General features: G+C 39.5%; 1 protein-coding gene across 6 annotated transcripts in view; it reads right to left on the reverse strand.

The window, feature by feature from the left end:
• Window positions 1-22,102, reverse strand: part of LOC124635529 (E3 ubiquitin-protein ligase UBR1) — a 64,583-nt gene that overhangs the window by 4,673 nt on the left and 37,808 nt on the right. For 5 of the 6 annotated variants that reach the window (XM_047171429.1, XM_047171427.1, XM_047171425.1 and 2 more), the window contains 19 exons: window positions 19,963-20,076; window positions 19,048-19,295; window positions 18,397-18,572; window positions 17,879-18,076; window positions 16,982-17,168; window positions 16,482-16,667; window positions 15,766-15,914; window positions 15,146-15,311; window positions 13,327-13,441; window positions 12,671-12,882; window positions 11,982-12,148; window positions 10,666-10,841; window positions 10,123-10,214; window positions 9,515-9,642; window positions 4,468-4,578; window positions 2,648-2,880; window positions 1,608-2,040; window positions 403-1,392; window positions 4-183 (listed from right to left, as the gene is read on the reverse strand). In XM_047171429.1, coding sequence (XP_047027385.1) covers window positions 4-183; window positions 403-1,392; window positions 1,608-2,040; window positions 2,648-2,880; window positions 4,468-4,578; window positions 9,515-9,642; window positions 10,123-10,214; window positions 10,666-10,841; window positions 11,982-12,148; window positions 12,671-12,882; window positions 13,327-13,441; window positions 15,146-15,311; window positions 15,766-15,914; window positions 16,482-16,667; window positions 16,982-17,168; window positions 17,879-18,076; window positions 18,397-18,572; window positions 19,048-19,295; window positions 19,963-20,076 — 4,261 coding nt within the window. The remainder of the gene's footprint in view (window positions 1-3; window positions 184-402; window positions 1,393-1,607; window positions 2,041-2,647; window positions 2,881-4,467; window positions 4,579-9,514; window positions 9,643-10,122; window positions 10,215-10,665; window positions 10,842-11,981; window positions 12,149-12,670; window positions 12,883-13,326; window positions 13,442-15,145; window positions 15,312-15,765; window positions 15,915-16,481; window positions 16,668-16,981; window positions 17,169-17,878; window positions 18,077-18,396; window positions 18,573-19,047; window positions 19,296-19,962; window positions 20,077-22,102) is intronic. The other variant, XM_047171426.1, reaches the window with a different exon arrangement.

Consider the following 22,102-nt stretch of genomic DNA (forward strand, 5'->3'; position numbering starts at 1 on the left):
GACCTGGTCGGTCTCGCCGTAGGAGTCGAGGTAGGGCGCCGGCAGCTTGGCGCCGCGGGCGGGCGCCGCCAGCAGCAGCAGCTCGCAGTCCCGCACGCGCAGGAACACGCCGGCGCCGCCGCCGCACGACACGCAGTGCGCCACCACCGCGCCCACGCGCTGCACCTCCGACCCGCGACCCACCTACACACACAAACATTACAACCGCTATATCCCAGCTCTGTGATCAGCTCTTCCAAACATCCCCCGAACCCAGCCCAATTTGATCCCTAGCATAATCTTCGAGATCATCTACACATCTACAGCTTCGGAATAAAGCAGCTGTGAAATATGTACAAACGGACAGATGGAAAAACATACAAAAACAATTAGAAAGTTTTGTAACACTAACTACGAACTCACCTTTGGTATATCAGCTTGACAGCAGTAACTCTGAGAGCACAATATCTGACCACAAACCAGACACATAGTCGGCTTCTTACTGTCTTCCCTCTCCGAATTCGGACACGAGAACTCCGAAACTAGATTCATAAGCTCCGAAAAATCTTCAGGCAAAGGTATTAAAGATGGCGGCTCTTTGGGCTCAGTAACTATATGAGGTGCTATATCTCCGCTAAACCATTCCGTAGATAAGTTAACCCATTCAGTAATCTTCTTTTTAGCTGTAGGGGTGTCTACTAAGTCTTTGAAAGTCGTCGGCATGTCTAGATACCCGCACATGCTTTCCCAAGTGTCTCCTCCGACAACCGTTAGTTCTGAAGGGGCGCTTATGTCACTTAAGAAGTGATAGAACAAGCAACAACAACGCAAGAACGTATGACATTGTGACTTTATATTCTGCCAAACTTCTACAGGATTCAAATCGTCTTCTAGAACACCTTTTCTCAACTCCTTCATAAATGGAAGTAAATTTTCTAGATCCGGGTTTTTGAAGTCTTCCTGGCCTTCCATTGGCTCGCTCTTGCATGACGTCACGTCCGTCACAAGTAGTGCTCTAGCTAGGGTCGCTCGGAAACATTGGAGGGTGATTTGTTTAGCTAGGTTGGTAGGCCTGGCTGGGCTGGCAACTTTGCAGAAGAGAGACGGGGCTGTCAGGACTAGGGGAACCAAAGTACCAAAAGGTTCATGAGTTAAGGGAGATGTGCTTTCTAAAGTGGTTAAAGTACTTAAAGCATGGTGTGATAGGTGTTTGGGGGAAGACCAGACGGCCGGTAAGGAAGCGGCTAGCCGGATTAAGGCTTGGAGTGTGTCCCTATGTCTGGCGGGTAGGTCGCCTAGTAGCGGCCGGTTTTCGGCTTGTAAGACTGCGTTGGTGCTGAAAATTGTGTAGGAAGTTGACCGGTAGAGGGCGGCACTTGATACCATGCCTCCGTATTCTGAGATTGGAAGTATCTGTGGAAGAGGGAATTTATTTAAAATTATGATTAAAGTAATCGGTCAGGTCGGTTGACAGGTAATTTAAAAGAAAATTTTATAAAGCGTTTAGCAAAAAAAGTTATGACTATTTTGCTGAAATGCTTATACCTTTGTGACTTGTATTAGTAAATATAGCTAAATGAAAAAAAAAAAAAATTTTTCTCAAAAGAGGTACATGAAAACATACTCACATTAGCAAAATCCTCAATCAAAGCCTTAGTCATGTCATTATACGGCGGTATATCGCCTTCAAAGTGCACCAAAAACTCCGGCTTCAAGAGATTCTCCGAGTGAGTAGACACGTAGACCTCCGTCTCATCAGCGGTCTCGTCTTCCATGTCCGAAGACATGGCTCCCACACTCCTGGCCCGAGCCTGACAGTGCATCTCTTCGCAGAACTCGGTGCAAATGTGCAGAGCTTCGGAGCTGACCTGGTGTTTGAGCTTGAGGATCAGGTTGACGGATTCGTTGTAGCTTTCTTCTGTGAGGGGGGGAGGGGTGCCGAGAGGCATGGTGGGAGCGGGGAGGAGGGGGAGGGCGGTGTTGCAGAGACGCTCGCAGAGGGGACAGAGGTATTCTTTCTTCTCGACGTCGAAGGCTGCTGGCTGTCTGCCGCGGTAGGGTCTGGAAAAAAATGTATTTTTATTAGTGTTGCTACAAGTTGAGTAGAAATAATACTTTTATGTAAGGTTTGAGTAGAATTTAAGTGTGCTAGTGTATTTAAAATCATATTTCCCTTTTCTCTCCACACAAAGAATGTGAGTTTTGTATAATGAATGTTGTTGTCGATTATTGTATTTTTTTTTAATTTATTGTGAAACTGGTTTTTATGTCCACGGAAACTTAAGATTGCTTGTACTCTTTAATCATAATGATAGTTTCAACATAACGATCCGTGAAATTGTCGTCCATTGGTTAAATCGGCGATCAGTGATTTGACATCTGTCATGGTACTTTTAGACTTATTTGTGTACCTTAATCAGAGCCATTTTTAATAATATTTGATTGTGTGGATAACCGCTATGAAATTGTCATCTATTGGTTAAATCGGCGATCTGTTATGATACTTTTATATTTTTTTTATACCTACCAAAATCAGCTTTTTTAAAAAAATAATAATTAGTTTGCTTCGAAGGATCTCCTCAGCTCAGCTCCTTTATCCTGACCTCTATTTTCCTTGTCCTACACGTTGTCAGCCCCAGCCCCGCCGGCAGCAGATTGTATAACCCACCTCCTGTTCTCCTTGTCCTGCACGTTGTCGACGTAGTTGCGCCAGCAGGCGGCGTGCAGCGCGTGTCCGCACGAGGACACGTGCGGCTGCAGCCCCAGCCCCGCCGGCAGCCAGCCCGCCCGCCAGCCCGCCGGCAGACGCGCCTGACCTCCCCGGCGAAGGCGGGAGAGGACGCTCGATTGTTGGACAAACGCGACCAGGACTAGAGGTTCCGTTCGTAATTCTACACGAGCCTGTAGACAGAAATAATAGCAGAATTCAGCTTTAACTGTGCCTGGAAAGGTTCGAAAAGCCGGCGTCCCCGAATTACTCAATAACTGTCTTTCTGAGGCCATTAGGCAGATTTGAGAAAACTAGGACTTCGTAGATAGAAACCTGCAGCTAATTCAAAAAGAAGAAGCCTAACTTCTAGGTTATCGTAAGACTTAATGGCGATGTTCACTCATCTAAAGGGCTTATTACACTTGACTAAATTCAGTCGTCTAAATTTAGCAGTTACTAAATTCAGTCAAATGAAATCGCTTTTAGGAAGATGGGTTTCTAAATATAGGAAAAAATACGGCTTCTGACTTACTACATCATTTAGAAACCTAATTAGGTTACTAAAGGACAATGCCGGATTTTGTATGGACCCTGTCCCCACCCACCAACAGACTTGAAACTAGTGTCATCGCAAGCGCATCCTTCGATAGATCATGATTATCAAAACGATTTACTCCAAATGTATAGGGTTTTGGAAATACACGACATTTTAGTATCCTTAATAATCAATTAACTTCAAGTTTGTTAACCAATTACTCGGAGATACGTGGACCGATTTTGATTATTTTTGTTTTAGTGCAAAGAACGTGTCTCAACGTTAGTCCGATATAATTTTAATCGGGATCTTTTTAGCAACTTTTGAGTTATCACCGGTTAGAATGATAATTAGTTTAATGATTTTGTATGGACCTTTACTGACTCCAACAGAGTACGACATCCTGAATTGCCTTTTCAAACCGATTATTTTAACCGATGATAACTCAAAAACTGCTTAAAAGATCTTGATGAAAATTAAATTAGACTAACTTTGAGATAGATTCTTTAAAATAAAAATAAAAACATCAAAATCGGTCCACCCAACTCCGAGTAATTGGTTAACAAACTTGAAGTTAATTGATTATTAAGGATACTAAATTGTCTTATAGTTCCTAAACCCCATACTTTTGGAATATGTCTCCATAATAAGAAATGATCTATTAAATGAGGCGCATACAATGACACTACTTTCAAGTCTGTTGGTGGGTGGGGACGTTTTTAGGCATTGTCCTTTAGTCAAATGTAATAAGCCCTTAAGGGTTGATTTATATTAGGCCGGGACGTGGCCGGGGCGTGCCGTGTACGTGGCTCGAACGGGGCACAGACGTGAAACGTTACATACATTTTGTATGACGAGCGCCGTCGAGCCCGGACGGGCCACGGCCGGGCCGCGTCCGGGCTTTTACTTCATACAAAATGTATGTAACGTTTCACGTCCGGACGGGCGCGGCGGAAGACGCGGCCGGCGGGGGACGCACACACACGCCCCGCGCACTCGCCGACAGATTCGCACAAAGACGGTCGTTTCATGCGCTTATAAAAATATGATACCTATTTGTACCTTACCGATCTTTATTATATTTAATTATTATCTAAAGCGAGACGTTTATAATTAAATTCTCAACAGGCGGTAAGCACCTTTTAATGCTCACACAACTACACGCATATAGTTTTTCTTCTTCTCGCGCAATGTTACGACAAAAAGTTTGACATTCACTTATATGTTCGTACTATGTACATACCTCTTCCTGACACATGATGCAGACACGCGGCGGTTCGGGCACTCCGCCGCCCCACACGCCGAGAGCTGCGCCACAGTATAGAGGTCGGAGCTCTTGCTCCTCTGCCGTTACCTGAAGGGGAAACACACGATGTCACTCTTAGGTACATAAAAATCTCATCATAATATGATTAGGTCACATGGCGTAAGTTTGTCGGTGTGATACCGCATACTAAGTGAACGATCTGAACACCGAAACTGAGTACATAAGAGAGAGTACATAAGAGAATATATAAGGGAAGTACATAAGAGGAGTACATAAGAGAATACATAAGGGAAGTACATAAGAGGAGTACATAAGGGAAGTACATAAGAAAGTAAATAGGAGAGTACATAATGCAGGTACATAAGAGAGTACATGAGGGAAGTACATAAGAGAGTACATAAGTGGAGTACATAAGAGAGTATATAAGGGAAGTACACAAGAGAGTACATAAGGGAAGTACATAAGAGAGTATATATAACAGAGAACATAAGAGAGTACATAAGGGAAGTAGGTACATAAGAGGAGTACATAAGAGAGTACAAAAGGGAAGTACATAAGAGAGTACATAAGGGAAGTACACAAGAGAGTACATAAGGGAAGTACATAAGAGAGTATATACAACATGTAACTTAATTAACGCACATACTGAAATTAGTTTGTTCAGAATCGTTAACTGAATCGATTTATATCATTTTTAATATAGGTAATTTTTTATACCAAAAATAATTAAAACTACGGAAATTATTGTCATATTAACCCTGTACAGTCAAAACAAATTCAAATAGACCGTAACTCAAAGTAATAAGACTTCGTGTATTGTCGGCTTTTTCCGTAGTTTCGTTATGTTGCGTCGAGTCGAGCGGCGCGCGGCGCGATATTTGCGTGCGTAGTAGTATGACCAAAAAGTTCTCCAAGAATTGGTATAACTAATTTAGTAAATAACAATACATAATACATGTTAAATTAAAAATTCAGTGTATGTATTATGATTATAACATAATATTCTAATTGGGGTGTTTGAGGGTGTGCGTTAATTACGTTACATGTTGTATAAGAGTACATAAGGGAAGTAGGTACATAAGAGGAGTACATAAGAGTACATAAGGGAAGTACATAAGAGAGTATACAGGGTTACTGGTAAGTAGACCGCATCCTTTCAGGAGGTGATAGTATAGGTCAATACGGACAAATTTGACCATGGGATACACTGGGCAAAAGTTAACCCGTTTCAAGATAATCGAATTGCAAGATCAGTCGTCTAGGTACACGTATAAAATTTCATTATTAGTCAAAAGTCTCGTTTTTGAGGATTTTTGTGTGTTTTTGGATAGAAGATGAATCATTTCATTATAACAAACCATAAAACTGTACAAATCACAGAGGAAATTTTAGCAAACAGCAATTACTTTTTTAGTAGCAATTTTCTCAAAAATATTACTCTTCATTTTTTTGTGCAGAATACTTAAAAAACATCTACATTTATCTAGCTATCCAAAAAGGCACAAAATACACAAAAATCCGCAGAAACGAAACTTTTAACTAATAATAAAAATTCATACGTGTACCTAGATGACTTGTAAAGAAAAGATCTTGAAATTCGATTATCTTGAAACGGGTTAACTTTTGCCCAGTGTATCCCAGGGTCAAATTTGTCCGTATTGACCTATACTATCACCTCATGAAAGGATGCGGTCTACTTACCAGTAACCCTGTATATATATAAGAGAGAACATAAGAGAGTATTTATAAGAGTACATAAGAGGAGTACATAAGAGAGTACATAAGGGAAGTAGGTACATAAGAGGAGTACATAAGAGAGTATATATAAGAGAGTACATAAGAGGAGTACATAAAAGAGTACATAAGGGAAGTACATAAGAGAGTATATATAAGAGAACATAAGAGAGTACATAAGAGGAGTACATAAGGGAAGTAGGTACATAAGAGGAGTACATAAGATAGTACATAAGGGAAGTACATAAGAGAGTACATAAGAGGAGTACATAAGAGAATACATAAGGGAAGTACATAAGAGGAGTACATAAGAGAACATAAGAAAGTACATTAGAGGAGTACATTAGACAGTACATAAGGGAAGTAGATAAGAGAGTATATAAGGGAAGTACATAAGAGAGTACATAAGGGAAGTACATAAGAGAGTATATTAGAGAGTACATAAGAGGAGTACATAAGGGAAGTACATAAAAGAACATAAGAGAGTACATTAGAGGAGTACATAAGAGAGTATATAAGGGAAGTACATAAGAGAGTACATAAGGGAAGTACACAAGAGAGTACATAAGGGAAGTACATAAGAGAGTATATATAAGAGAGAACATGAGAGAGTACATTAGAGGACTACATAAGAGAGTACATAAGGGAAATACATAAGAGAGTATATAAGAGAGTACATAAGGCAGGTACATAAGAGAGTACATAAGGAAAGTACATAAGAGAGTACATTAGAGGAGTACATAAGAGAGTATATAAGGGAAGTACACAAGAGAGTACATAAGGGAAGTACATAAGAGAGTATATATATATAAGAGAGAACATAAGAGAGTATATATAAGAGTACATAAGAGGAGTACATAAGAGAGTACATAAGGGAAGTAGGTACATAAGAGGAGTACATAAGAGTATATATAAGAGTACATAAGAGGAGTACATAAAAGAGTACATAAGGGAAGTACATAAGAGAGTATATATAAGAGAACATAAGAGAGTACATAAGAGGAGTACATAAGGGAAGTAGGTACATAAGAGGAGTACATAAGATAGTACATAAGGGAAGTACATAAGAGAGTACATAAGAGGAGTACATAAGAGAATACATAAGGGAAGTACATAAGAGGAGTACATAAGAGAACATAAGAAAGTACATTAGAGGAGTACATTAGACAGTACATAAGGGAAGTAGATAAGAGAGTATATAAGGGAAGTACATAAGAGAGTACATAAGGCAGGTACATAAGAGGAGTACATAAGGGAAGTACATAAAAGAACATAAGAGAGTACATTAGAGGAGTACATAAGAGAGTATATAAGGGAAGTACATAAGAGAGTACATAAGGGAAGTAGATAAGAGAGTATATAAGGGAAGTACATAAGAGAGTACATAAGGGAAGTACATAAGAGAGTATATAAGAGAGTACATAAGGCAGGTACATAAGAGGAGTACATAAGGGAAGTACATAAAAGAACATAAGAGAGTACATTAGAGGAGTACAAAAGAGAGTATATAAGGGAAGTACATAAGAGAGTACATAAGGGAAGTACACAAGAGAGTACATAAGGGAAGTACATAAGAGAGCATATATAAGAGAGAACATAAGAGAGTATATAAGGGAAGTAGGTACATAAGAGAGTACATAAGGGAAGTAGATAAGAGAGTATATAAGGGAAGTACATAAGAGAGTACATAAGGGAAGTAGGTACATAAGAGGAATACATAAGAGAGTACATAAGGGAAGTACATAAGAGAGTATATATAAGAGAGAACATAAGAGAGTACATAAGAGGAGTACATAAGGGAAGTAGGTACATAAGAGGAGTACATAAGAGAATACATAAGGGAAGTACATAAGAGGAGTACATAAGGGAAGTACATAAGAGAACATAAGAGAGTACATTAGAGGAGTACATAAGAGGAGTACATAAGAGGAGTACATAATGGAAGTACATAAGAGAGTACATAAGTGGAGTACATGAGAGGAGAACATAAGAGAGTACATTAGAGGAGTACATAAGAGAGTATATAAGGGAAGTACATAAGAGAGTATATAAGGGAAGTACATAAGAGAGTACATAAGTGGAGTACATAAGAGAATACATAAGTGGAGTACATAAGAGGAGTACATAATGGAAGTACATAAGAGAGTACATAAGGGAAGTACATAAGAGAGTACATAAGTGGAGTACATAAGAGGAGTACATAAGAGAGTACATAAGAGGAGTACATAATGGAAGTACATAAGAGAGTACATAAGGGAAGTACATAAGAGAGTATATAAGTGGAGTACATAAGAGAGTACATAAGTGGAGTACATAAGAGAGTACATAAGTGGAGTACATAAGAGGAGTACATAATGGAAGTACATAAGAGAGTACATAAGGGAAGTACATAAGAGAGTACATAAAGGAAGTATATAAGAGGAGTACATAATGGAAGTACATAAGAGAGTACATAAGGGAAGTACATAAGAGAGTACATAAGTGGAGTACATAAGAGGAGAACATAATGGAAGTACATAAGAGAGTACATAAGGGAAGTACAGAAGAGAGTATATAAGTGGAGTACATAAGAGGAGAACATAAGAGAGTACATTAGAGGAGTACATTAGAGGAGTACATAAGAGAGTATATAAGGGAAGGACATAAGAGAGTACATAAGTGGAGTACATAAGAGAGTACATAAGTGGAGTACATAAGAGAGTACATAAGTGGAGTACATAAGAGGAGAACATAAGAGAGTACATTAGAGGAGTACATAAGAGAGTATATAAGGGAAGGACATAAGAGAGTACATAAGTGGAGTACATAAGAGAGTACATAAGTGGAGTACATAAGAGAGTACATAAGTGGAGTACATAAGAGGAGTACATAATTGAAGTACATAAGAGAGTACATAAGGGAAGTACATAAGAGAGTACATAAGTGGAGTACATAAGAGGAGTACATAATGGAAGTACATAAGATAGTACATAAGGGAAGTACATAAGATAGTACATAAGGGAAGTACATAAGAGAGTATATATAAGAGAGAACATGAGAGAGTACATTAGAGGACTACATAAGAGAGTACATAAGAGGGTACATAAAAAGAGTACATAAGAGAATAAATAAGAGAGTATAAAAGAGATCATTAGGGGAGCACATAGAGAGTACATATTTATATATTTATAAGAGGAGTACATAAGAGAATACATAAATGAGAACATAAGCTATAAACTTCCATGGTACATAGAGATATCACATAAGGGAGTAAATAGTAAAGCACGTAAGGGTACTACGTAATAAATACCTCAGTAGTGGTCTCCTCGAACAGCGTGGCGTTGTTCGATATGAAGTTGTTCATCTGCGTTTTCATCTGCGCCATCACTTTGGCGCGACGTTCCGCGGCTAACTTCGCGCGACGGGCTTTCTCCGCTTCTAAAGTGGATAAATAATTATTGAATAATAATTGCAGTTTATAAATAACTCAGCTGCAATCAGTTATATATAATAAAGTAGCTGTGCAAAGCTTGTACGTTTTAACGGTCGCGCAATTTGAAAATGATTGCATAATATGCTTTGCTCATATATTTAGACTGCTGCGCAAATCAACAAGTATCTGACTTCAGAGCGGCAATGCATTCAAGTCATATACATGTTGGGAAGCCACACTATTTCGGATAACACAGGCTATATTTTACGTTACATGACGCGGGTGAAACCACGGAAAGCACCTAACACTTTATTATAAAACGCGGTTTTAAAAAGTACCGACTTAAGTGCTAGGTTTAGTCCATTCACTTTTTTTTTGGGCGATAGTTTAAACCTATTACTATAGCTGGTACTTCATTAAGACCACGTTTCATAATGAGGTGGCAAGTCTTGAAATATGTATGAAATTCAAAAAGGATAACATACCGGCGGCTTCATCAGACGCAGGTTTCTCTTCTTGGTCGGTCTCCATGTTATCTCCATCTCCGACATTCTCGTCATTTTGGCCTAATAGTGTCCTGGAAACAAGATATTGCTGTTGTGACAAAATATAGCGTGACGAATCTTGATCTTCCGTTATATTACCTATATTTATTTATAATCGCGCCATTATTTGGTTAAAGGGACATGGCTCATTAATAGTGCCTCTGTTTCTACCTGGCAAAAATATGTTTATTCAATTCTGATATTTTTTGGAGGAACTAGAAAATTATGCTGGAAAAGATTTCTTCAGAAATAAGCATTACCTTTGTTAATACTTTCTTTCCTGTCGTCTTTCTTTATTGTGTGTGTACAAAACTTCGTAAATAAATAAATTCATGAAGATTCTTTGTACATCCGAATAAACAATGGAATTTTCACGAACGAATTTGACAAGGTATAGCAACATTCTTTCATATAAAATTTCAATATAGAAATTCCGGACGTTCAAAATTATTTAACGATAGCTATAAATATCATAGTACTAACTTCATCTTATTAAGCACCCATCTCGCCAGTTGTCGATGAGCATCGACCCTGGGCGAGGTGACGAGCTTCTGCAGTAGCTGCAGCAGGCCAGCCCTGGCTGCGCTCTCGGCGAACTGCAGGAACTCGTAGTGACCGCTCTCCTCGTCTCGAAGTGCGTAGCCCATTAGGTGGAGTGCCTGGAAGTAACAATGTTGTTAAAAAAAATATCTATCGAGGGGATTTCTAACAAAATAAAAAACTTGGCTGAAAACAGCACTTTTCGAACGTCAAAAATTTACAAAAGACAGCCCCCAAAACGCCCACCCTTCACCACTACTTATGTGTTATTGCTGGGAAGAAGAAATGGCGCAACAAACTCCCCAGTATAACCCACCCCCTACAACCTACTTATCCGTTGATTTGCTCGCGGGAGGATCTCATGAGCGCATCCGACCGTGCTCTCGCTGTGGCGGCATCAAGGGCTGCAAACTGTAGTGTCACTGTAAGACGTCATCGACACGAAAGAAGAAGAATCCGTTGATTAGCGATTATGGATTGAATGTTGACATAAGCTTAATATAAATTACCTATACATATCATATTTCAATCTCTGCTTAAATATATTATAGAACTCCTTAGTTGTACTATATCGAAAACCAGGTTATACAAGCTGTTGATTTGCATCCGTGCCATATTCAAGGAGGTAATTATGCTAATGATTCTCGACCCAAATCAATAAAAAAATTGGTACGTAATTTTTTTTCTTTATTTTTTTTTCGGAATTCCGTAAATGTCATCTAGCCTTATTTAAACTTGGCGCGTGTGTTACTGGCGTTAAAACCGTGCTGCACCCTCACACAAACGCAAACACAAAGCATACGCAACGATCACTCATAAATTTCATTCATAAAATTGGATTACTTCGGAAATACCACGACATTTCAATGACAAAAAAAGCAGTGCATATTAGTTATTTCCCATCTACTGTAATTCCAATCGATTATTTACGTATTGTATGTCCTCCTCCTGAACTATGGCACAAATGCAAATCAACACCTTGTATGGGAGAATAAATTAAGCCCTCAAAAAAGTTGTGGACACATCCATCGATTATAGGTGAAAATTCGCATACATTCAGGAATAAAAGGGAATACATAAGGAAATACATAAAAAAGTTCAATCTCAAAAGAAAGTTCATGTCAAGCTTATGTAAAAATTCAATCTCCCATTGCAAAACCACGGATGGGTCAAATATGGCTCCACAGTAGTCATTCAGTATTTGTCATACCAGAATTTTAACTCCATTATCACAATGCAATTCTATTTGTTCCTCTCACCTTATGCACTTGGGTCTCCGAGAAGGACCTAGCTCTAAGGTCCAGTGCTCGTTCTAGAACAGTCTTCAGGACATGGTGTACTGAATCGCTCTGCAGTAGGTTGGCTAGCAAGCGGAATGGGGGTGATAGCTTCGGTAGGGGAGGAGGTGGACAGCATTCTGGTAGACCTGGAAAAGAGAGATTTTTATAGGAATATGATCGAAATTCTTGAGTTTTTTTTTTTTTGAAAGCTTGTGAAGATTTAGGAACCTGTGTACTTGAAATAGTATTATTCCACAGCGAATATGTCAAAGATCAAAAGTTACCGTCATAAATTCAAATATAATTTTTATTACACTCATAATGAACTCACATGAAATGAAGGAATGAACATAGAAAGAAGAACATACAAACAACCGAATTGAGAACCTCCGCTTTTTTAGGAAGTCGGTTAAAAATGTAGCTTATATGTTTTTTATAGTAAATATATTGTCAGATTAGAAAAGCAGATAATGCCTTATCTCGTCTGTTATATTTTTAACCAACATCAAAAAAGGAGCAAGTTCTCAAGTCGACCCTATTTTTTTTTTGTTCAATTACTGACAGTTAGTCATAAAGAAGCTAGCTTTTATTTCAAGTTTTCTCGTAAATAAAGTATTTACTAATAGTTTACTCTTTGTAACATTAAATCCACCTTCTTCTCAACTCACCAGCAGCCTTCCTCCTAGTTCTCTGTTCCTCCTCACTCCTAGACAGTTCCTCCCTGGTATAATGGTAGAAGAACGTGTCGTATTCATCATACAAGTGCGGTTTGAGCTTATAAACGCCTCTGTTGTTTCCTCCTGAGGGTTTTATGAAGTCAGCGACTTCGTGTATGACAGCTTCCAAGCCAGTTTCGTGGAGCTGGTCTTCGGGTAATGACCTTTAAAAAGATGATATGGTTAGCAAAGTGTTTGTGTGAAGACATGAAGCAGCACGGTGCAAGTCTATGTAGAATAAGAAAAAAAATATACCCAACTGTCGTACACACACATTTTCAGCCACAGGGAATTGTAGATTATAAACCCTGCTGTATATTATATTACGTGCCTTCAGCTCTTTCTAAAACATTCCAGAACATTTCAAATTCTATGGGACTGGCCTCCGTCCGCGGTTTAGTGCTCTTAGATAAAAACTACCCTTATTTACATTATTTACTAACGTTATTCTCAAACACTAGCTATGTTACCTTCCAGTAGTTTTTATGTGTTTCTATACACACAAAAATGACTACGTAAACAACCATATAACTATCCATCCATCGATGTATGTCTAACACTCGCATTTATAATATTACTAGGACGTTACTAATGCAATTGTAACAAACCTGTTTAATTCAGAGTGCGGCATAGGTTTGACACACAACATCTGTATGATCTCCTTCATCGTACGATCCTCATTGGTCACCTCGCCTACTCCGGGAACGTAACGGGAACCGTAGACTGAAAGAGAATAGGACTGTATAATTATCTAGGAACATTATATTAGATATATCTTTATAGCAATCGTTCCGGCTTCGACGTGACCGCGGGCCCGGGACGCCAGCATGACGGCGTGAGCAGCGCCGCCTCGGCCTGCGCCGCCTCGGCCTGCGCCGCCTCGGCCTGCGCCGCCTCGGCCTGCGCCGCCTCGGCCTGCGCCGCCTCGGCCTGCGCCGCCTCGGCCTGCGCCGCCTCGGCCTGCGCCGCCTCGGCCTGCGCCGCCTCGGCCTGCGCCGCCTCGGCCTGCGCCGTGCGACGGGCCACGCACGCGCGCACGAACAGGAACCACGCCACAGAAAGACCTCACGTAGTCACGTTACAATTTACATTCCACATTTTGTTTCTTCATCATCCGAGCCTTTTCCCAATCATGTTGGGGTCGGCTTCCAGTCTAACCGGATTCAGCTGAGTACCAGTGCTTTACAAGAAGCGACTGCCTATCTGACCTCCTCAACCCAGTTGCCCAGGCGACCCGATACCCGTTGGTTAAACTGGTGTCAGACTTACTGACTTCTGACTACCCGTAACGACTGCCAAGGATGTTCAATGACAGCCGGGACCTGCAGTTTAACGTGCCATCCGAAACACAGTCAATGGTGTCTAAGATATACTTAGAAAGTACATACAAACTTAGAAAAGTTGCATTGGTACTTTCCTGACCTGGGATCGAACCCGCGCCCTCATACTTGAGAGGTTGGTCCTTTTACCCACTAGGCCACCACGACTTTTTTCCACATTCTGTTTCTTATAACTAACTAATGTAACTAAGTTAAATTTATACATTAAACTAAATAACACCACAGTCGTCATGTGTTATTTCTCCACTCCAAACTCTCCAGAGCATATCGAAGCAGTCCTTATAAAATCTTTTGAACGATTTATTTATTTTCACTTATTGCACATTTTACAGTAAACACAACAGACCTGCAGACACTGACTTCTAGAGCTAATACAAGTTTTATTTTCTTATTTCCAGTGTTTTGTGAAATGGTTATTTTTTTATGTTCGTACAATTTTGACTTAGGTCAAGCTAGTCTTTACTAGTCAACTTCACAGTGGCAAAGTTATCTGACAAGAACTTTATGTGTAATGGTTACACATCTTCGTAAAATGTGGAAGTAAAGAATACAAGTACAATAGATGTTGTGAATGATAAATTGACTTATTTTTGAAGAATCATCCTCCGAGCCTTTTTCCCAACTATGTTGGGGTCGGCTTCCAGTCTAACCGGATTCAGCTAAGTACCAGTGCTTTACAAGAAGCGACTGCCTATCTGACCTCCTCAACCCAGTTACCCGGGCAACCCGATACCCCTTGGTTAGACTGGTGTCAGACTTACTGGCTTCTGACTACCCGTAACGACTGCCAAGGATGTTCAATGACAGCCGGGACCTACAGTTTAACGTGCCATCCGAAACACAGTCATTGGTGTCTAAGAGATACTTAGAAAGTACATACAAACTTAGAAAAGTTGCATTGGTACTTGCCTGACCTGGAATCGAACCCGCGCCCTCATACTCGAGAGGTAGGTTCTTTGCCCACTAGGCCACCACGACTTTTCTTTTTGAATCTTTTTTATTTTTGAAGAAGTAAACCTATTTATTTTACAGTATTTATATTTAATTTATTTCCTATAGAATATTATTGTATGTTCCCATTACTTACTAGTAATCAGCAGTCCCAGGAACTCCTCAAGCATGCTAATAGTATGCCTGAGCGTATCGTCTTCAATGCTGCGCTGTTCGAAGTCGGGAGCCGCCCATTCTAGTAGGTTGAACTTGTTCAGCACGTGGATAATGAACTCGTTGCTCTCGATTAGAGAGGCGCCGATCTATCGATAGAAAAAATATCGAGTTTTAAATAGGCCATCATTTAGTGTTATTGGTATTTTGAGACATTATTTTTGAGTATGCATATTATCAAGACAATACGAAGAGATAGTTGTTGTTAAAAATTGTGGACAAGACTTATCTATCATCTGATATAGTCTGTAACACTGTGTTAGCAAGGCTTGGAGAAGTCAGTCTATGGATGGGTGACCATCATGTCATAACCAGCTCTATATTACGGTGTCTGTTTGGCAGCCATTACCAGAAACCAGAAAGTCTGACAACCAGTTTTACCAAGGAGTATCGTAGCCCAGGTAAATAGGTTGAAGTCAGATAAGCAGTCACGCCATATAAAACAGCTTGCATCGGGTTTAACTGGAAGCCGTAACCTGCCTAGCATTTTAATAAGCGCTAAGGCAGATAGATCATCACCTAGTTACCACAGAGTATAATTACCTGCAACATAACGACATCTCTGTCCAGCATCTCGGCTCGACACTTGACGTTCTGATAGAAGTACAGCTGGTTGATCAGCGCGAAGCCGTTGCGGCGCCACATGCCAGCGTGGACTTGACCTATCATGGCCATTGTTTGTAGAACCGGTTCTGTGGATTAAATTATAATAAATAAATAGTAAATTGTTTATTTACTAATTAAATTTTTGTGGCAGCAAAGGATGCAAAAAAAAAACAATTTACTTTAAACAAAATGTATTGAAAGACTTACAATATCAAACTTATAATTAATTTGTACAAATAGTAATAAATAACAAATTGTTTATTTACTTCATTTGTACATAATTTGATTAATTCTAAATAAGTGCTGATATGTAACTTGCTTGAACTAGTTAGAACCTGGGTTTTAGCAAATGAATTGATATATTATTAAGTCTAATATGAAACTGACTGCGATAAATTGAGCAGAATTTGGCCAACCGCACGTCGCATATGCAACTTGAGCCAGGCGATCAATAAAAGCAATAAAATCTGACAAACAGTCTTACGAAGGAGTATAAAGTTGCCCGGTTAAACGGTTTGAGTAGGCCAGATAGGCAGTCGCTTCTAGTGACAGACTGGTACTCAGCTGCAGCCCGGCGATGTACCGGGACAGGGGACGGTGGCTGGACACTTACTCCACAGCTGGGAAGTGGCTAGGCGGATGATATAACTCACCAATAAGCTCAGCCGGCGTGGGCTTGGGTCGGTCGTGCCTGTCGAACTCGCGGCTGTGGTACGACAGCCCGTGCTTGTGCAGCAGCAGGTGCAGCCCGGCGATGTACCGGGACAGGGGACGGTGGATGGAAACCGGTTCTACGGACACGTCGTATGGGATGACGGAGCCGCTTTGGTTGCCTAGTTCTGTAATAAAGGATGGAAAAATTAGGAAACTATGTACATTACCCATGCTACACATGAACAAAGTTAATAAGATGGTTACTTGAATAAGTTATTTCTTCTTTGACGTCATCAAAAGTAAGGCCCAAATGCCACTGCGTTACTACTCCTTCGTAGTAACCTTGAGCAGAGATTTCTCTTAGTTCACTTTGGTGAAGTCTGAGCACTTTTTTTCGACTCAATTGTAAAGAGGGAAAAGGGGCATATATACTTAAGTTCAAATTAAGAAAATCACATTATTTTTCTTCTTTTTTGTTTTACCATTATGTCGAACTTACCCCGTACAACCTTAGGCGGCGGTGTATAAGTCTCGCTATGCTTCCGCAGCGCCATGCGGTACACGGCGGTGGCCAGCGCCTTCTCTGCCGCGCACCACTCCAGCGACAGCGTGATGCTGTGAGCTAACTTCACGTGCAGGTTGAATGCCGACTCCCATTCGGGCTCGTATTCCATGTGTTGCCCAACCTGGGAAAGAAAAAAGGACAATTATAAAGACATATTTGAACTAAGAAATAATAGTTTATTTACTCCTCAAGACGACGGAATACGCAACGTTGCCAGATCACTTTGCGCCGATCATCGTCAAACTAACTGTATTATTCCAGTTTGATTCTTACCATACATAAATAAGAAGGGAATGAGTGACAGTATGACGAGTGACAGGGGAAAATGGAAGCGGAAGACATATTGCGCCGACCCCAAATTAAATTGGGAACAGGACAGGAAGAAGAAGAAGATTGTAATCTTTGCGACATTTACAGGTATGATCCACAGATAATAAAAGTCTATGAGATAGTGTAGTGAGCGATATTGTGGACCATAGACTGAAAATGTGGTGTTTGATAAGTTTTTTTTATCTTGTTTTTGTATTTTTTTTTTTCTCACTATGTGTGATAAGTGTGCGTCTGCCACTGGTGTTAGCCGCTATCATGATGATCAATTACATAAAAAAAAAAACATCTGTAAACGTTAGGGAAAAAAAGGTAAAATAGAAAAAACAATGTTGAAATGAAAATTACGTAAAAAATTAAAAATAATTCTAGCTCCTAAAGTACAAAAAATCGCTGAACATACATGGGGGTGATTCGGATGCCATAGCATAGAGCTTCAAAATTTTTCTTTTGGACGCCTATGGATGGGCCACCCTGCAGTATATATTCCAGTTTGATCCTCACCTGTCTCACAACGGAGTCCATCCCCTGCATCATGACTAACAGGTTCAGCATCAGCGAGATGCCGTGCATGAACCCTTTGCGCAGATCATCGTCGAAGGTAGCTGGCACTGAGCTGAGTAGATACTTCACGTCGTATAATATGAACTGGGCGCGTTTGAACGCCATCGGTACGTGGGACCGGTCGAATTCTAGACGACCCTATTGACAATAAAAGTTAAAATTATTATTGTACATGTTGATTCGTGCATGGGCCAGTGAGTTTTAAAAGGAGAAAATTCTTGGGAATATCAAAGATTTTTTAAACGGAATTGGACATTTCTGAAGAGTTGAAAGTTGTTTGGTTGCTCGTCGGTTTTGATTTTTTTTTTTTCAGAATTAGATATACCATTTAAGAACGAAGGATATACCTAGGCTACTTTCCGTGCGAAGTAGATCCTCGTGTAATGCTTCTTGGGACAGCAAGACCAGCCTAAAATAAACCTTAACTCTCTACAAATAGGGTAGAACATCCCACTCACATTACTGCAGCGCCGGTTACACTCGCTGACGAAAGTGTTCATGACGACGAACAGAGCGTCGTGTTTAGCTATGAGGTGGTGCGCGAGCGTTGGCGTCGTGTACAGCTGCACCGATAGCGATGAGATTGAGAACGAGTGGTCATGGTCGTCTCGGATGAAGTCCTTGAGGATTGAACCTGGGAAATAAAAGAATAATGTAAAAAAAAAAACTACTAGAAAGTTGAGATGATGCTTAACGTATTACACGAAAGACTTGCAACATACCAAATCTTAAGAGATTAATGAGAAATATTAGAAAAACTTTCAATTAAAAAACCTGAAGAAATGTCGTCATATTGTCTGTCTTTATTGTTAGAGGGTCCTAAGATTAGATAAAAAGTTAAAAAATCATTTATTGAAAGTAGGCTGAAAATTAGCACTGTTTGGAGGTCAAATTAACAGAAGACTGTCCTAAAAACGCCCGCCCTTCACCACTTCCTATGTGTTTTTGATGGGAGGAAGAAGTGGGAAAAACTCCCCAGCAACACAATTCAGTATGTATGGTTTGAAGAACCGTTTATTACCCATTACAGTTATTAATATATATTTTTTTATTCAATGGTTTCTATTCAATAAACAAAAACCAAATATCGACTACAACCCAACACTCACCATAATTCTTAGTAAACAGAATAGCCATAGTTCTCTTCGTAGTATAATCCATCAGCGTAGTAGCAATCAGCAGTCGATGCCACGCGGTTCTAGCCGCCTTCCACATGCGCGAGTCGTTCTGCATGACCCCGCAGGCGACGCCGCCGCCCCCGCCCACGGAAGCCCCGGCTCCCCACACTTCTTCACCTAGGGCTACTTGGCTGGTTGCTAGGCGGAGACTCGGTTCTTGACTCACGAAGTTTTGTAGCCTGGTGATGTTTGTGGGAAGGTTACACAAGGATACGATATTGGTAAGAGAAAAGGGGTTTGGTACTTTTGGACTATAAATACCTTTGTATTTGGAATTTACACTATCAGAAATTGTAAAAACAGATTTTGATGAATCTCTAATATCTTTGTCACAAAGTCTACAAGGGTGTATTAGAGCATAATGGCTATTTCCCGCAGTCTATTACCTATTCCATTTATAGACTTGGTTATTCACTTCAGTTACAGCAAGTCGAAAATTGTAAGCATCAGAAAAACTAAACCTTTGTAAACTACAAAGTAAGTATTCAACATCACGATTAATAATCTATAAAAAAAAAGACCCTTAACACACAAATAAGATTCCAAAATGTACCATTTAAAATTGAGCCTTTATCTTTTACAAACAAGATCGAATATTTAACTTTGCATACCTCAACCATTCAAACACTAACAAAACTGAACATCAAACCTAACAAAATATAACTCATTGTTCACCGTTACGTAGCTCACCAGTCAAACAAAACTCAAATTTACACCTAACACAATAAAGTTCATTCTTCAACGTTGCATACCTCAATCATACTCAAACAAAACTGAACTTTAAACCTAACATACTACAACTCAAAACTCAACCTTACAACTACGGTATAAAGTTGAAAATCTTACCAATGCAGCAGCTTCATGGCGAAGGTCTGGTGGGCGATGACGTGCGCGTGCATGACCAGCACCTTGAGGCTCGGCCCGTGGCGCGACGTGAACCTTTCGAACATCGCCGTACAGCTGACAGACACGTCATCCCATCACCCCACACCGACGCAGGTGGTTATAGGACGTTAGGGGATGGATGGACAAACCAGAGGGAAGTTGATAAATTGGTTCATTAAATCTTTTAAAAATGTGATTTAATGTAATCTACATCTGTCTTAACTTTTGTAAATTATGTTGAAGTCAGCTTCTAGTGTACTAGGGTTTTGCATGGAGGGAGAGACTGTCTGTCAAAACTCCTCAACCAAACAATCTGGTCAATCCGATATCCCTTGTTATATCATTGAATATGTTTAAATTGAATTTTTAATTTTTACTTTAAGGTTTTCTCGGTTCAAAAAAAGAAATATTTTATTTAATTGAACCAAAGATAATATAATTTATTAATTGGACATTACATGTTCAGTCCGACATTTACATACTGGTTTGTTCACCTTCTCCTAACGTTCTATTGAATTGGACAAGTACGATTCAATGCGGGAAGATATTTTTTGTATAATCAAATATTAAAAAAATATAGGTGACATAAAAAAAAATATGAAATTTCCTTTTTACATTTTTACTCAAAGAACTGCATTGGGTATTTTACTTAGGATGTGTCTTAGTAAATTACCTAATCAGCTAAACACCCGTATTGCAACGTACTTTTTAATATAGTTGAATCAGCATTTCACGAAATAGATTGACAACAAGTATAAATATAAATGACACTTATAATTAGCAAATTTAGACTTTATTACAGTGAATATAAAGGTCAAATTACTTCGTTCAGTTCTGATTTCAACAAGAGAGATTTTCATCAAGTATGAAAAAGTTAGATTTTTTAAATTTTGTTAGTATTCATTAGGGGGACATTGTCGTAAAATATACTTTTAGAGACGGCGCCAGACACATATTGTTACAAATTAACATGACTTTTGTGCTCAAGTTATACTTAGGAAATGAAGACGCCTTTGAGAGTCTCAGCATGTTTGGGTACAAGTAAAAAATATCTTAATAAGAGTGTGGGAATGAAGTTGCAATGAGGGTTTTCGATACTTTTTCTGCCGCCAGGCGGCGCTTTGTATGCGTCAGGTCCAAACAGCTGTCAAATAGTATGGAATTGTAGGGTCCGAACTTATCGTTTATTGAAATTCTGTTATATTGGAAGTGTTATTGATTTTATTATGGACTACGGTCAGAATAAGGTTTCCGAACTAAAAATTGAGCTAAGAGAGAGGGTGCAAAAGTCACTGGTACTAAGGAAAAGCTTGTTGAAAAAGGAGATTGGGCAAGAATGTATGAAGTTTGGTCCAAATGTCCACCACGAACGAGACCTATACAAGCTGTTGATCTGCATCCGTGCCATAGTCAAGGAGGTTAAAATTAAATACGTAAATAATCGATTTGAATTACGGTAGGTGGGAAAAAGCTAATATGCGCTGCTTTTTTTGATGTTGTAATTTCATGGTATTTCAGAATTTAGCCCACGGTTAAACACAAATCATAACAGAATTGCCCCGCGGCCACAGTGTGTGCGTGATGGCAGCTATGTGTGCGTAGACAGAGAAAACTAATGTCTACGTGTGTGCGTGAGTGTCGATGTGTGAGTGTCTTATCTACGACATGACAGCGCGAGCGCGCGAGCGAGCGAGACCGAGTGATACGCGATAGCAATCATTTTACCTAAAGTTTCGAAAATCACCTTCATTATTGTCATTAACTTCGTTTTACTTTACTTACTAATTTTTGAGCATAAATTTAACACAGATATCTTATTAACTACAGTAATAAGCAATACTAGTGCGCGAAAGAAAGTTCACTAACATGTTAACAGCTGATTGATAAAATGTTCGTTTTGCTTTATCTTTCAGCATAAAGTTTTCGCAGTGATTTAGTTTTTATTTTTGAATTAAATTGGTTAATAATTAGAAATTTTGCTTCCTTCTTAACGGTCTTAGGACCTTGGAACACGGAAATCTTATTAATGACGTAATACTAGTGCGCTAAAGGAAAGTTCACTGACCTGTTAACAGCTGATTGATAACATTTTCGGTTTGCT

The sequence above is a fragment of the Helicoverpa zea genome, chromosome 13 (genome assembly GCF_022581195.2).
Source record: "Helicoverpa zea isolate HzStark_Cry1AcR chromosome 13, ilHelZeax1.1, whole genome shotgun sequence".
Lineage (NCBI taxonomy): Eukaryota > Metazoa > Arthropoda > Insecta > Lepidoptera > Noctuidae > Helicoverpa > Helicoverpa zea.